Raw genomic sequence first — 13,090 nt, 5'->3', positions numbered from 1 at the left:
TCCCGTGAGGGCCTTGTAGAACCGCCCGTGTAGCACCTTACTCTCCCATGCCGCCTTGCGATCCGCAGTACTTAGTACCACAGGTTTGCGCCAGTTCTCGTTTGCCAAGGAGAGCGGCGTGAGGTTCCTGTCTACTGCCACCACATCACGATGCATCCCACACTCGTTGTTAAGGAAATAATTCCTGAGATTATACACCTCGCGGTTGTGGAGATCCTTGGCGTTTAGGAAGCCTCGGCCTCCACACTTCCGTGGGATGTACAATCTCATAACTGACGAGCGTGGGTGTAGCATGCGATGTGTGGTGAGCAGTGACCGGACCCTCCGATCCAGGGCGTCCAGCTCGGTCTGAGTCCACCTTAGTATGCCAAAGGAGTATGTGAGTAGGGGCATTACCCAGGCGTTGAAGGCGCGCACTTTGTTGCCTCCTGACAAAAGACTGTTAAGGACTTTTGTGAGCCGACTGAAAAAGCGCTCCTTCACCGACCGTCTAATACCCTCGTCCTCAATACCCAACGACTGTGACATACCGAGGTATTTATAGGTTTCTGATTCAGAGATAGATCTGAAAGACATTGTCTCAGAAAGTTGTAAATTTGTTGAATTTACAACCCTCCCCCGCTGTACATGCATAACCGCACATTTATAGACACCAAACTCCATGTGGATGGCACTACTGAAGACTTTGGTGGTTTTCAGTAGCTCCAACAAGTCTTGGCTATTTGGTGCAAATAATTTGAGGTCATCCATGTACAGAAGGTGAGAAATGACTTCACCCTCTCTCCGAAGCCGGCAACCTAGTCCTAAATCCTTCAGCAGGGTGCTGACGGGATTCAAAGCTAGGAACCACAGGGGACTCAGACTGTCGCCCTGAAAGATTCCTCGCTCAATCCTTATAAAATCCTTATTATTATTTGTATGTCTTTCCCATCACGGAACAATGGTGTTCCGGACCTTTGGGAGGCGTGCGCGGAGCCGAAGCCAACACGTAGAGGCCCTTTTGACACTTTAATGAAATATAAGGGGTACACCGAGCGGAGGCTGCCCTTGCCCGTGTCATGGGACGCACGCAGAGGCAGCACCCGCCAGGGTGTAAGGACTATTGAGAGTTGATGGAATCTAAAATGAACTAGGTTATTGGGTGAAAGCGATGGACTAAGAACTGAGCTATGGGGTAAAAAACCGGACGCCTGCCTAATAAAACGGTATGCAATTTTATTTCCGGCAGACGGTGACACAAGATGGGCCCCCACAAAAAGCGACATCTAGGATGGCTCAAGGGCAACACCGGTGTGAGCGGCTCAGGGGTGTCGAGAGGTGTGCGCCGCTTTCTACCCAGTGGCTGTTAACAGCCATTGTGCCAACTCGCGTCTTATGCATATTTCACTTCCACCCACTTATTATTATTATTATTATATAGGTTCGCCATGTCCGTCTGTCCGTCCGAGGCTTTGCTCTTTGATCGTTAGTGCTATTAGAAAGCTGCAATTTGGTATGGATAATATATAAATAAAACAATCCGAAAGGTAGGTTGGTAGGTACTGGTTGACCTTTAAAACAATCCGAAAGGTAAGTAGGTAGGTACTGGTTGACCTGGTCAAACGAGTTAAATACTCCTACTCTTCTTCTAAACGCTTATTCTAGGTACGCTCACGGGGACCGCTTTTAGTAGGTAACCTAACTCTGTAACACTGGGGATACTATTACTTATTCTGTGACTGCGGTTACAGAGTTAGGTTACCTAATACGGAGGTTACTACTAGGGGGTTTTACGAAAACTACTGCGAGAAAATTACTCAGGTGTCTTCGCTATGTTAAATATGAAATAACTCCAGCTGCAGCCACTGGTAATGTGACAGTAGGCCATGGTCGTTTCTCAAAAAGTTGGCACCGCCAGGTTAAAATTTATGATTTTTAAAAATTTTGCATTTTCGCATTTTTTCTTTATTGGGATCGTTAAAAGGCAACTTAAACTATTAGAAAATGTGGAAGGGAAGCAATTATTTCAATTAGTTTAGAAGATATAGGCGTTTGAAATTCAGGTGAATGACATCAAGGACAGGTGAAAGATATTTTGTCCCCAGGTTCTACTATCGATATAGTAGAAGCAGGTTATCGAGAAATAAGTACAAATTCCAATGATAATATTGACAGGTTATCGAGAGGCGTCATTAACCTGTGCCCGTTGCCGTTAACCTGGTTTCTTGTCATCATTCACCTGAAATGAGTGTCATTCACCTGTCCATCACATCATTTTCAATGCCTTCTAAAAATAATCGAAAAATGTGTCATTTTCTATAAAAAGGGACCTTATTGTCCACTACGATGATTACAATAGTAGGTTAAAATGTTGTATTCTGACCCTGAGCTGATGCTGAATCCTCGCAGTACCTAGTGGAACTCAGGTTTGGTGCAACATAGACACACGCTGTTTTGGTCATCCAACACGTCTTGATGACCACTTGGAAGAGCAGTACCCAAGATAGAGCTGATGCTGAACCCTCGCAGTACCTAGTGGAACTCAGGTTTGGTGCAACATAGACACACGCTGTTTTGGTCATTCGACACGTCTTGATGAGCACTTGGGAGAGCAGTACCCAAGATAGAGCTGATGATGAACCCTCGCAGTACCTACTGGAACTCAGGTTTGATGCAACATAGACACACGCTGTTTTGGTCATTCGACACGTCTTGATGAGCACTTGGGAGAGCAGTACCCAAGATAGAGCTGATGCTAAACCCTCGCAGTACCTAGTGGAACTCAGGTTTGGTGCAACGTAGGCACACGCTATTTTGGTCATCCGACACGTCTTGATGAGCACTTGGGAGAGCAGAACCCAAGATAGAGCTAATGATGAACCCTCGCAGTGCCTAGTGGAACTCAGGTTTAGTGCAACATAGGCACACGCTGTTTTGGTCATCCAACACGTCTTAACGAGCACTTGGGAGCGCAGTACCCAAGATAGAGCTGATGCTGAACCCTCGTAGTACAACTAGAATAGACTTGGTGCATCATAGGCATACGCTGTTTTGGTCATCCAACACGTCCTGGGAGAGCAGTAGGTACCCTAGATAGAGCTGATGACCAAAACAGCGTGTGCCTATGTTGCACCAAACCTGAGTTCCATTAGGTACTACCAGGGTGAATAGACAGCAAGATTGAATGTTCACTTATTCACAGAAACTTAATTGCTAAATTGAGAATCAAACCGAGCGAAGCGAGGTGGGTCAGAATCCAAAATTTAAAAATAACAATAATTTGTATATAAAGAAAGGTACGTTGTGGTTAAGTTACATGATGAAGAGGCATGATGATGATGGAACAGTTAGGTTAAACTAATAATATTTTGGGGTTAGATGGTATAAATCGTCTATTTTCTTAATAATAATATGTGACGCTGACGTCCCACGGGTAAAGTTACCTTATGACGGTTGGCGCTTACGCTATTATTAACGCCGCTCCAATACTATTGCGGTGCTATGCAACGTGCGGCTTTGAAGTTCGATGACCTCAAATATTACTTATGGGAATGCGTCGGGTATTGGTATTTTTCAGCAATCCAATGGCAGATTTATTGCTTGCAACTGAGCCAAATGAAGATTATTCTGCTTAAGAAAGACTTGACGAGAGTAACTTTGGTATAATAGCAGGCTACTTGGATGATTTATAATGTCGGTCGATGTACGGTTATAATATCGGCTAATAGGCCCCGACCAGAACTAAAATTAACAAATTTGTTTTTCAGTATGCTATACAATTTTCTACCAAACTTTTGCTCTTTTTGGGAATTTTACATCACTCCGCCATAAGGTATCTTTTCTACTAAACTTTGAGACGACATTACTAGGCTTATAACTTATAACAATAATCTTTAATAGACAAAAACCGATTTCTCAACTGAACCGGGCCAACGTCCGGGTCCGGGTCCGAGTCCGGGTCCGGGTCCAGAACCAGGTCCAGGTCTCGGTCCTGGTCCAAGTCCAGGTCCGGGTTCAGGTTTAGATAAGTACCCGGATCCAAGTTCAGGTCCGACTCCGGGTTTGAGTCTAGGTCCGGGTCCGAGTCCATGTCCGGGTCCGAGTCCAGGCCCGAGTCTGAGTCCGGGTCCCAGCCCCAGTCCCAGTCCAAGTCGAAATCAAAATCGCCAAACGTGTACTATGCGTCGTTGAAGAGTTCTGTTCTGATCATCATCAGCAGTTCCCCTTCAACAAATGCGACAGTTTTTAATAAAAATGCTTGATTTTATGATGAAAATTCAAAGGACTCATGTGGCTGAAAGGAAAAATGTGGCTTAAAAACTTAACTTGCTTGACAAACATAACGAAGAGGACTAAATCGCTAAACGTGAACTATGTGTCGTTGAAGAGTTCCGTTCTGATCTTCATCAGCAGTTCCACTTCATCAAATGTCACTTTTTTAAATGTATATGCTTGATTTGTAAATAAAAACACAAAAATCACTATATGTATACCTTTAAGATTTGAGGAGTTCCCTCGATTCTTCATGGATCCCATCATAAGAACTGGGTTTTGACAAAAACGGGACCAATCTGTATGCATATACATACATACAATCAAAAAAAGAATTTTCAAAATCGGTCAGGTAAACAAACGTGCTTTTAAGGTATCAGATTATCATCATTATTCGCTTGCCCTTGTCCCATTCATTTGGGGCGACGCAGCATGACTTTTTCTTTTCATCCATCTCATCACACAATAAAAAAATTGAGCATGTTTTCACCTTTTTACAAAACGTTTTAATATGTCTATAACTAAAAACCCTCATAAGGTACCTTTTCCCGTGGGAAGTCACAAATCTACTTACGACATTAGTGCAACAAAAAAATTTTTCATATTTCATTTCATAAAAAGACCCAGGGAGGAAAATGGGGTCTACGTTTGTATGAAAAAACAGTTGTCCACTAACGTCTTAACAAACATAATAACTGTTTGAGTATATGTAAGGTGGATTTTAAATAGTTATCGTTCGGGAGCCCCTTAATACGTCTAACGTTAATTGCCATAATATGAATTCGCATAACAGATTTGGCATAACATAATTGTGCATAACATTGAACCGGTATAATAATTAATAAGCATAACACTTATTGCGCATAACAATGAATCCGCATAATTGAAATATGCATAACAACATTAACTATAACTTTAATAGTCACAAAATGAATTAGCATAATTTTATAAAGGAAGCGAATTAGATATATGGATCAGGGCAAAATCAACTAGGTTAGGTTAGGTCCACTTCGATGTTAGGTACTTTTTTATAACAACACAATAAATTTTCACATCCTATGCCTGAAGCGAAACCCGAAAATTGAAATTTCGTTATCTGCCACTCTATCGCTCGAATATGCAAGAGTGATAGAGGCAGATATCGAAATTCCGATTATAGATTAAATTAAATAAATAAAACAAAATACACAATGAAAATTACAAATGTAATGTATGTTGTGACAAATGTCAGTACCTACTGGTAAAAGAACATAATACCTATAAATTGGTAGGATGAAAAAACCCGTCTAAACTAAATTCAAATTGGCTGCAATTGCTTCCAAATACTGCTTTTTGGTGACGTAACATTTTTTTTCTTCCTTTTATTTTATTTATACCATTTAATAATTATGCAAAGTACCATTATGCTAATTACATTTATCCAAAGTCATCGTTAGGACAATTTACGTTATGCGCATTAACATTATGCGTACTCAGTTATGCGAAATAATGTTATGCGATTTAAAAGTTATGCGAAATATACGTTATGCCAATTTGAATTAGGAGTATTACGTTATGCGAATTAATATAGACCCTTATCGTTCACCTGTCATATGGCAAGTGAATGACGCTTCACGTGTTAAAATTTTATATATAAAAATTAGACATAATGAAAAGAAAGTTCTAACAAACCTATTTACAGGTGGCGGTGCCAACTTTTTGAGAAACGACCCCAAGCACATGATTGGCGGGACAGTATCTCGCCGCGAGATGGGCTATCCGTCTTTTTCTAACTGTATTAATTAAAGAGGGACGGGTAGTCTAACTATATTTCGTAGAGAGGCAAGTCAAACTATATTTAGTTCATAAGTTCTATGAAACTCATTGGTACGAGCCGAATGTCGAACCCGCGATTGATACAACCAATACAGTGCGGTGATGTATCTAAGTACATATTTAAATACCTACCTACTGTAGAGATAATCACCCGTTCACTTGTCTGCAATGAAAGAGGCCACTTGTATATTAGTTGCATTAAATATATTTCGAGAAATCATAATCGATAATCGCTTTACCAGATCTATTTTTCAAGTACCTAATACCTAGTTATCTAGTAGTGGTTACCGTAGCTATCCTATCCAAGCACTTACGGACTCCGCCTCAGCCCAATTTATTCCAGAAATGTTAATATCAAGGGTACGCAATCTTTTCCACCGATCTTCACTCTAATGAATAAGCTTCACATCTTTGATTAGAATAAAATATAATATATGAAGAAGGATTGCACAAACCTTTTACATTTAAGTTTATCAATCTAATTATTGGATTCGTTATTAGTAAATATATAAACAAGTTTACGTTGACAATTAGTCACATTTGTCATAACTGACACTTATTGCTTATAATAATCATGTAAATTAAGGGAATGTTATTTACCTACGCCATGGTTGGCTGCGATGCGCGACGTCCAAAGAGTAGGTATAGGCCCCGTGCATGAACTATAGGAGGCAGCATAGAAGCCGTCAGATTTTTGGCGCGAGGCGTAAACGTGTTGATTATGCTTCCGATGTAACCCACAAGATGGCTATGCACAAGGAAACGTTCCAACGAGAACGGTAGATGGTAGCATTTGCTTTGGCTATGTACATGTGCACATAAATGTTTCCGATTCAGGCCACAATACGGTAGACCCTCCAACGCGCACGGTCCCTATAGTAAGTATGCGACGTGTTTTAAACCAACTCCTAGTGGTTAGGTAACCACGCAACGGGTACCTGCGTATAATCAATATACACGCATATACTGTTTGAATTAGAAACATTAATTTTAATAACAAAATCTAAATATAAATTAGGTATTAAAGAGGATATTACTAAATACTGTTTTTTTTTTTTGTAAGGTTGGCTTTTGCTGCCAGGGCACTTTGCCAATAAATACTGGTTGCTCTTCGAAGAAAATACATGTTATATTATTGATGTAAACCAATGTCATCATAAATAATTGTCATTTGTTTTCCGTACGGCGGAAAACATGACAACCATAATGCATTCGTGTCTTTAAAATAATTTACAATAACTGTGAGTTAAATAAGTGACATTAAGTTAATAGTGGTCAGTTAATTAATCTACCAATATGGGCGACCAAGGAAAGAAAAAGAGGCAAAAAGTCGCTTGGAGCGATGACATGAGCTATGACTCTGAAGCCGAAAGAGGTAAGGGGTTCTTTATGATACTTATGATTTATTGATAGATCTACATACAGCTTTGAGTATTTATTACATATATATCAGTTTTACATGTACCTTAAGGGAATAATACACTTGACCGCTAATCGAGCGGTTCCGAGTTACAGCTTGGCAAAAAAGATTAGAAATTAAAAAGTGGCAACACTGTAGTGTCGTCCCGTTTTCTTATATATATTGGTTTGAAAGGGACGACTGTAGTGTCGTCCCTTTTGCCACTTTTTAATTTCTACTCTTTTTTGCCAAGCTGTAGTTTTGCTTCGTTAACGCTGATGCGTTAACTGTAGGGGGCAGCTCAAGAGCCCCTGTTTATTGGTGCGACGTATCAATGTCAAGTTTACCTAAGTTTTCAATCCTGGGCAGGCATGCAGCCAAAGCCTTTAACTTTTGAACCATGGATCCTGAACTTGAGTGACTTACCAGACGGTGGTATGGTAACAGAGGTATTTAATTTGATAAGCTGAGCAGGGGCTGTAGACAGGAACAATACATAGGTAGGTACTTCTAGGTAAGCGGTTTAACGTTTCTGATATTTTTCAGAAAGGGAACGGTTGTTACAACTGGAGAGAGAATTAGCTGCCAAACTTCTAGAAAAACCTAAATATGAACCGGAAAAACTACAACAGATTATAGAATTCATCATGAAGATGACAACTTTATACGACTTGAGAGATTCCGACTGGACTGATGACGTCAAGCAAGGCATAGAAGATTGGATACTTGAAACAAAAGCTCTTATGCTTTGCATTTACTTTAGTGGAACTAAACTCAAGGCTACCAGTGATATGCCCTTTGCTCCAGTTTACGATTTGACGTATTTTCTCAGAAAGCCTGATTTAATTTTCCAGCCTGAAACGTTTCATGAAGAAATAGTGTTTGGGTCATTCGTGGACTCTGTAGAGTCTAATCTAATACAGGTTCTGGAAACGATGTATGCACCGTATTTTTTCGCTATTACCACGTGGCCCGAAAGTAAGTAACATGTAGTCTGTGCTAGGGCTTGCAATATCGGATAGTTTCCAATTCCGGAACTGATTTTCGATATTGGATTCCAATTCCGGAATTCCGGAACTGGTTCCGGAATTAGGGTTTATCATATTTTTATTACATTTTTTAGTATAAAACAACAAAAAATGTGAAATTCTGATACTTTAGGTTTATTAAAGTTAGTATTGTTTAAGAGAAATTTAATTTGAAGTAGGTACCTACGTTTTATTTTCCCACCCATTTTACCACCTTATTAAAATGGTTACTTTTATTCCCTTCTATGATACGGGGTATTTAATTGGGGAAACTATAGTTGCTAGCAAACCATTCGATGCATAATTTTAGAAAATAGTTAAATATAATAGCTTCCTACTCTTCCTAACCTTACTTAGGTAGTGGTGTTGTTTAAGAAGTTGCAGGTCTAAGTTTGGCTTTTTCCTTCCTAGTTCCTAATTATGATTCAGAATATCATATATTATGTGCTTCTACAGGATTCGAAATCGTTAATAGAGAAAACCTCTTTTTCTCAGAATTCAAGATAAATAGTCCAAATATTTTTAAATTTCAATTCTACAAATTCGCTTATTCACTCACTTGCTTTTGGTAGCTGTAGCTACCAGCTGTCACCCTTATTTTATTATAATAATAGAGGTCACTGAAAAATATCAAGCATGTGAGTGGTTATGTAGGATTCAGATTATTCTGACTATTCTAAGCAAGTAAATCGCTCTGCTTTATTGTATTTTTATTTTTTTATTATGAGCCCATATTGTCCCACTGCTTTAGCAAACGGAAAAGTAAATAAACCTATACTATAGTTCACTGAATGAGTAAGAAGCACTTAATAACGACATAAAACACCCGTACAGTGTACTTTCTTAATAAATTTTAATAATAAACGTATTAAAACGTACAAAAAGTACTTAAATCCAATTCCGGAATTTTCGATATTGAGGGGTATCAATTCCGGAATCGTAATATCGGAAAAATTGTCCGAGATTCCGGAATTTCGAAATTCCGGAATGCAAGCCCTAGTCTGTGCCTAAAGTACATTCAAAATGACAAGAGCTATTTTTTTAGATTTTTTCTTCATATTCTAAATTAAATTACAGGTGTAAAAAGCGAGTTCTGCTCTCAGATTCACACATTCCTAGCCAAACTAACAGACATGTACTTCAAGATGCTCGGTCTGACCGTGCTGTACATCCCTCGTGAGGGCCAACACCTGACCTTCGAGAAGGCCAGCACGGACCGGGAGCTGGTGAAGCGGTTGGAGGGCGTCGTGGTGTACTGGACGCATCAGATCAAGTCGTGCTTAGAGGACACGGCATCGGTGGCTTCGCAAAAGGAGTTGCTGTGCCCCAGCGATGAATATGACTTCTGGATTTATAGACGTAAATAAGTTACATGAATCTTTGGTAGAATAGTGCGTGGCAGAACATTCTGATTGGCATGTGTCGTAAAATGACCGGTAGATTGTTGCAATAGGTAGAGAGGGGAGAAAAAAATTAAGGGTTCTACATTAAACACATTTTGTTTACAGATGAAAACCTAAGCGCTCTTCTGTACCAGATAAAAAATCCAGCTGTCAGACATATAACTAAAATCTTAGTTACAACACACTCGACCTTTATCCACCAGTTCCAAGCACTATGTGACGATATTTTACAGAAAATCAGAGAAGCTAAGTCGAACATAGAATACCTTCAAGTCATCAAGCAGCCCTGCGCTGTGTTAGAATGTGTGGTCGACCCGGATGAAATCTCGACACATGTACCGCATATCATAAACCTCTTCAGATTCATATGGATGGAATCCCCATACTATAGTTCAGAAACTAGAATCACTAATCTATTTAAGGCTTTAAGCAACCAGATCATAATTCTCTGCAGAAATTACATCAATCTCAACGATTTATTTGACGGCGAGACAAAAAAGGCTTTGGGAGAATTTAGTAAATGCATAGACTGTTGCAAGAAGTATAGAGAAATATACGACGTCATGGCAGAAGCTCACAGTGAAAAAGTGCCGAACTCATGGAATTTGGATACTGGATACATCTTCAATTATATAGACTCATTTGTACAAAGGTGCTTTGATATGATCGATGTATGCAATTGCATGATTATCTTTGGAAGGTAAGCATTATCATCATAGAATAGTATCTTTATTGCTCTCATGTTGGTGCACAGGTCTTACTCTAGGTAGAATCGTTACGTTACATTACAACACGTTACCCTACAGAGGTATTCCAATTGTACTCTCCTCGTCCAAAGGTAAGATTCCCCTCGTCATTGCTTTGATCGTCGGTCAACCTTTCTGGGAGTTTTCCCGTGCTCGGTATTACCAACTATTTATATGTATGACCTCACATCACAACTTTAAAGTCATAAAGCATTTATTGCGAATATACTACAGAGTATATTACATAATATGGACCCTGCAAGGCCGCATGCCATATTATAGGTAAGTAATTAAATATCACTTGCCTTGCATCTTCCTCCTCTGTGCTAAAAACATTTCTTTCAGCTTGATGTGTGTAACACATAATTAATCTTAATTTTACCTACAGAATTGATGAGTTGGAACCGGTCCCGAAGCCTATATTCGGCGGCGCACGCGGCGAGCAGTTTGAAGAAAAATGCGCCCATATAGAGCAGGTAAAAGAAAGAAAAATTAGTCGACAGTAGCATTATTGTACCTGAGCACCTCGCACAAGCGTTAGTTATGTGTTGCGCGAAAACAATGAGCAAAATGGATTATTTTGCTTACACTTGGTGGTCGTCTCATTTGTTGAATTATCAAAAAAACTACATATACGAGTATAATAAGGCTTTTACAATATGTAAATAAATAAATAAATAATAAATAAATATTAGGGGACATCTTACACAGATCAAACCTAGCCCCAAACTAAGCAAAGCTTGTACTATGGGTACTAGGCGACGATATACATACTTGTATAGATAAATACATACTTATATACATAGAAAACAACCATGACTCAGGAACAAATATTAGTGTTCATCACACAAATAAATGCCCTTACTGGGATTCGAACCCAGGACCATCGGCTTAGCAGACAGGGTCACTATCCACTAGACCAGACCGGTCGTCAAATTGTCATAATTTATAAAAGTTTATGTGATTGAAAACCTTCCGAATTCTTGTTGCTAGTGCGTGTGCAACACGAGACCAAAGATATTTGCACCTCGACCTCGTGCTTTTAAGCCCCTCGATTCCAAATTAGAATCTTTCGTTCGAGATCCAAAGTTAGCACTCGCAGCAAAATGCAACTATTCTCTTGTTGCACAAGTAACTATTATTTGACAAACACGGAAACTGTAATGCTATAAACTAACATATTCTGAATGTTCTGTCTAGATGTTCCTTGATGCGCTGCAAAATGTGCAGGCAGTGTCAGGGACAATCCTCGACGTGCAGGCTCCGTCGTGGTATGACGAGATACTACAGTTCCGCACAGTCGTGAAAGACATCGAGGTACCGCAACCATCTTACTTCCAACACACAATACTTTTAATTTTTAATAGGGTTACCTTTCAATACCTAGAACCTGCATAATATTTATGCCATGTATCGATGAAACCGGAAGATATAGGAATAAAGTAATTTATAATTATTAACGCTGCAGATAATAATCGAGAACCTGGTGGAGACTGTGTTTGAGGGCGTCAACCAACTAGAAGAAGCGGTAGTGGCGCTCTTTTCGCTCAACAATTACTCACGGAGGAAAAGCCTTAGGCGCATCTTCAAAAGAAAAACTGCGGAGGTAATGTCGCTTGAAGGGAGAGGTAAAAATCTCTGTTTTGAAGTAACGGTGGGTACGTAATGTAAATGCATTTTTTGCTTACTCGCATTTTCAAGGGAGCTTGGTGGACTGGCCATCAAAAAATTGTGCCGAAACGTAATTTAAAAAAAATCTAATGTTCCATTGTCTTGTGCCTTACCTATCCGTCCACCCGTCCGCGGGCGAGTTCAGTAGTCGTTAGTACTACAACAAAGGTGCAAATCTCACATATCAATGTACATGTACATAACAGGTATATGGATTGGTTTTCGCTGCAACCCTCGAGCGAGAAATGTCGTTGCGTAAGTTTTCTATAAATAATAGGGGTCTTAATAAAGATTTTTTATGGAAATAATCGCTGCTAAACTAAAGTTAAATAAGTAGACAGAACATTTGACACCCATTAAATGTCAAAAACGACAGGTGTGGAGCATGTTCAGCGACGAAGTCCACGAAGCGAAGAAGGACATGGTGGCGACGCGGAGCCAGCACCCTTCGGAGCTGCCGTCGTTCGCCGGCCGCGCCGCCGTGCTGCGGATGCGGAAGAACCGCCTGGTCTACTTGAAGAAGGTGAGAACTTACCAACATCCAGATTCAACACTGATAACCTTAGGTCAGGGATCGGCAAACCGTCCCTCGCCAGCGGCATGCGGTTCTACAGGCCATTTAAGAGTTCTTAAACCACTGAAAACCACATTTGCGGCTCTTTAAGATTCCTAGAACTGGCGATTTCTACTGCGGTTGGCTGATCTCAAAATTTTGCCGAACCCTGCATATAGGTACCCCCTGGTAGGTATGTTACGGGGTAGGCTTAAAAACGGGGA

At 40.0% G+C, this 13,090-nt stretch overlaps 2 protein-coding genes across 4 annotated transcripts in view; one reads left to right on the top strand and one right to left on the bottom strand.

The window, feature by feature from the left end:
• The window catches only part of LOC134795674 (RDS/peripherin-like protein xRDS35), a 32,075-nt gene extending 25,478 nt beyond the window's left edge, over window positions 1-6,597 (bottom strand). The window contains exon 1 of the mRNA XM_063767602.1: window positions 6,522-6,597. The gene's annotated coding sequence lies outside the window, so the exon portion shown is untranslated. The remainder of the gene's footprint in view (window positions 1-6,521) is intronic.
• A 604-nt stretch (window positions 6,598-7,201) lies between these two features.
• The window catches only part of LOC134794643 (dynein axonemal heavy chain 2), a 158,543-nt gene continuing 152,654 nt past the window's right edge, over window positions 7,202-13,090 (top strand). For 2 of the 3 annotated variants that reach the window (XM_063766448.1, XM_063766447.1), the window contains exons 1-8: window positions 7,210-7,441; window positions 8,012-8,443; window positions 9,571-9,852; window positions 10,002-10,596; window positions 11,031-11,118; window positions 11,843-11,959; window positions 12,111-12,248; window positions 12,690-12,836. In XM_063766448.1, the coding sequence (XP_063622518.1) occupies window positions 7,363-7,441; window positions 8,012-8,443; window positions 9,571-9,852; window positions 10,002-10,596; window positions 11,031-11,118; window positions 11,843-11,959; window positions 12,111-12,248; window positions 12,690-12,836 (1,878 nt within the window). In that variant the 5' untranslated portion in view covers window positions 7,210-7,362. Of the gene's footprint in view, window positions 7,442-8,011; window positions 8,444-9,570; window positions 9,853-10,001; window positions 10,597-11,030; window positions 11,119-11,842; window positions 11,960-12,110; window positions 12,249-12,689; window positions 12,837-13,090 lie in introns of all 3 variants that reach the window. The other variant, XM_063766449.1, reaches the window with a different exon arrangement.

The sequence above is a fragment of the Cydia splendana genome, chromosome 1 (assembly GCF_910591565.1).
Source record: "Cydia splendana chromosome 1, ilCydSple1.2, whole genome shotgun sequence".
In the NCBI taxonomy this organism is placed as follows: Eukaryota; Metazoa; Arthropoda; class Insecta; order Lepidoptera; family Tortricidae; genus Cydia; species Cydia splendana.
This window is presented reverse-complemented; position numbering and strand designations above follow the sequence as displayed.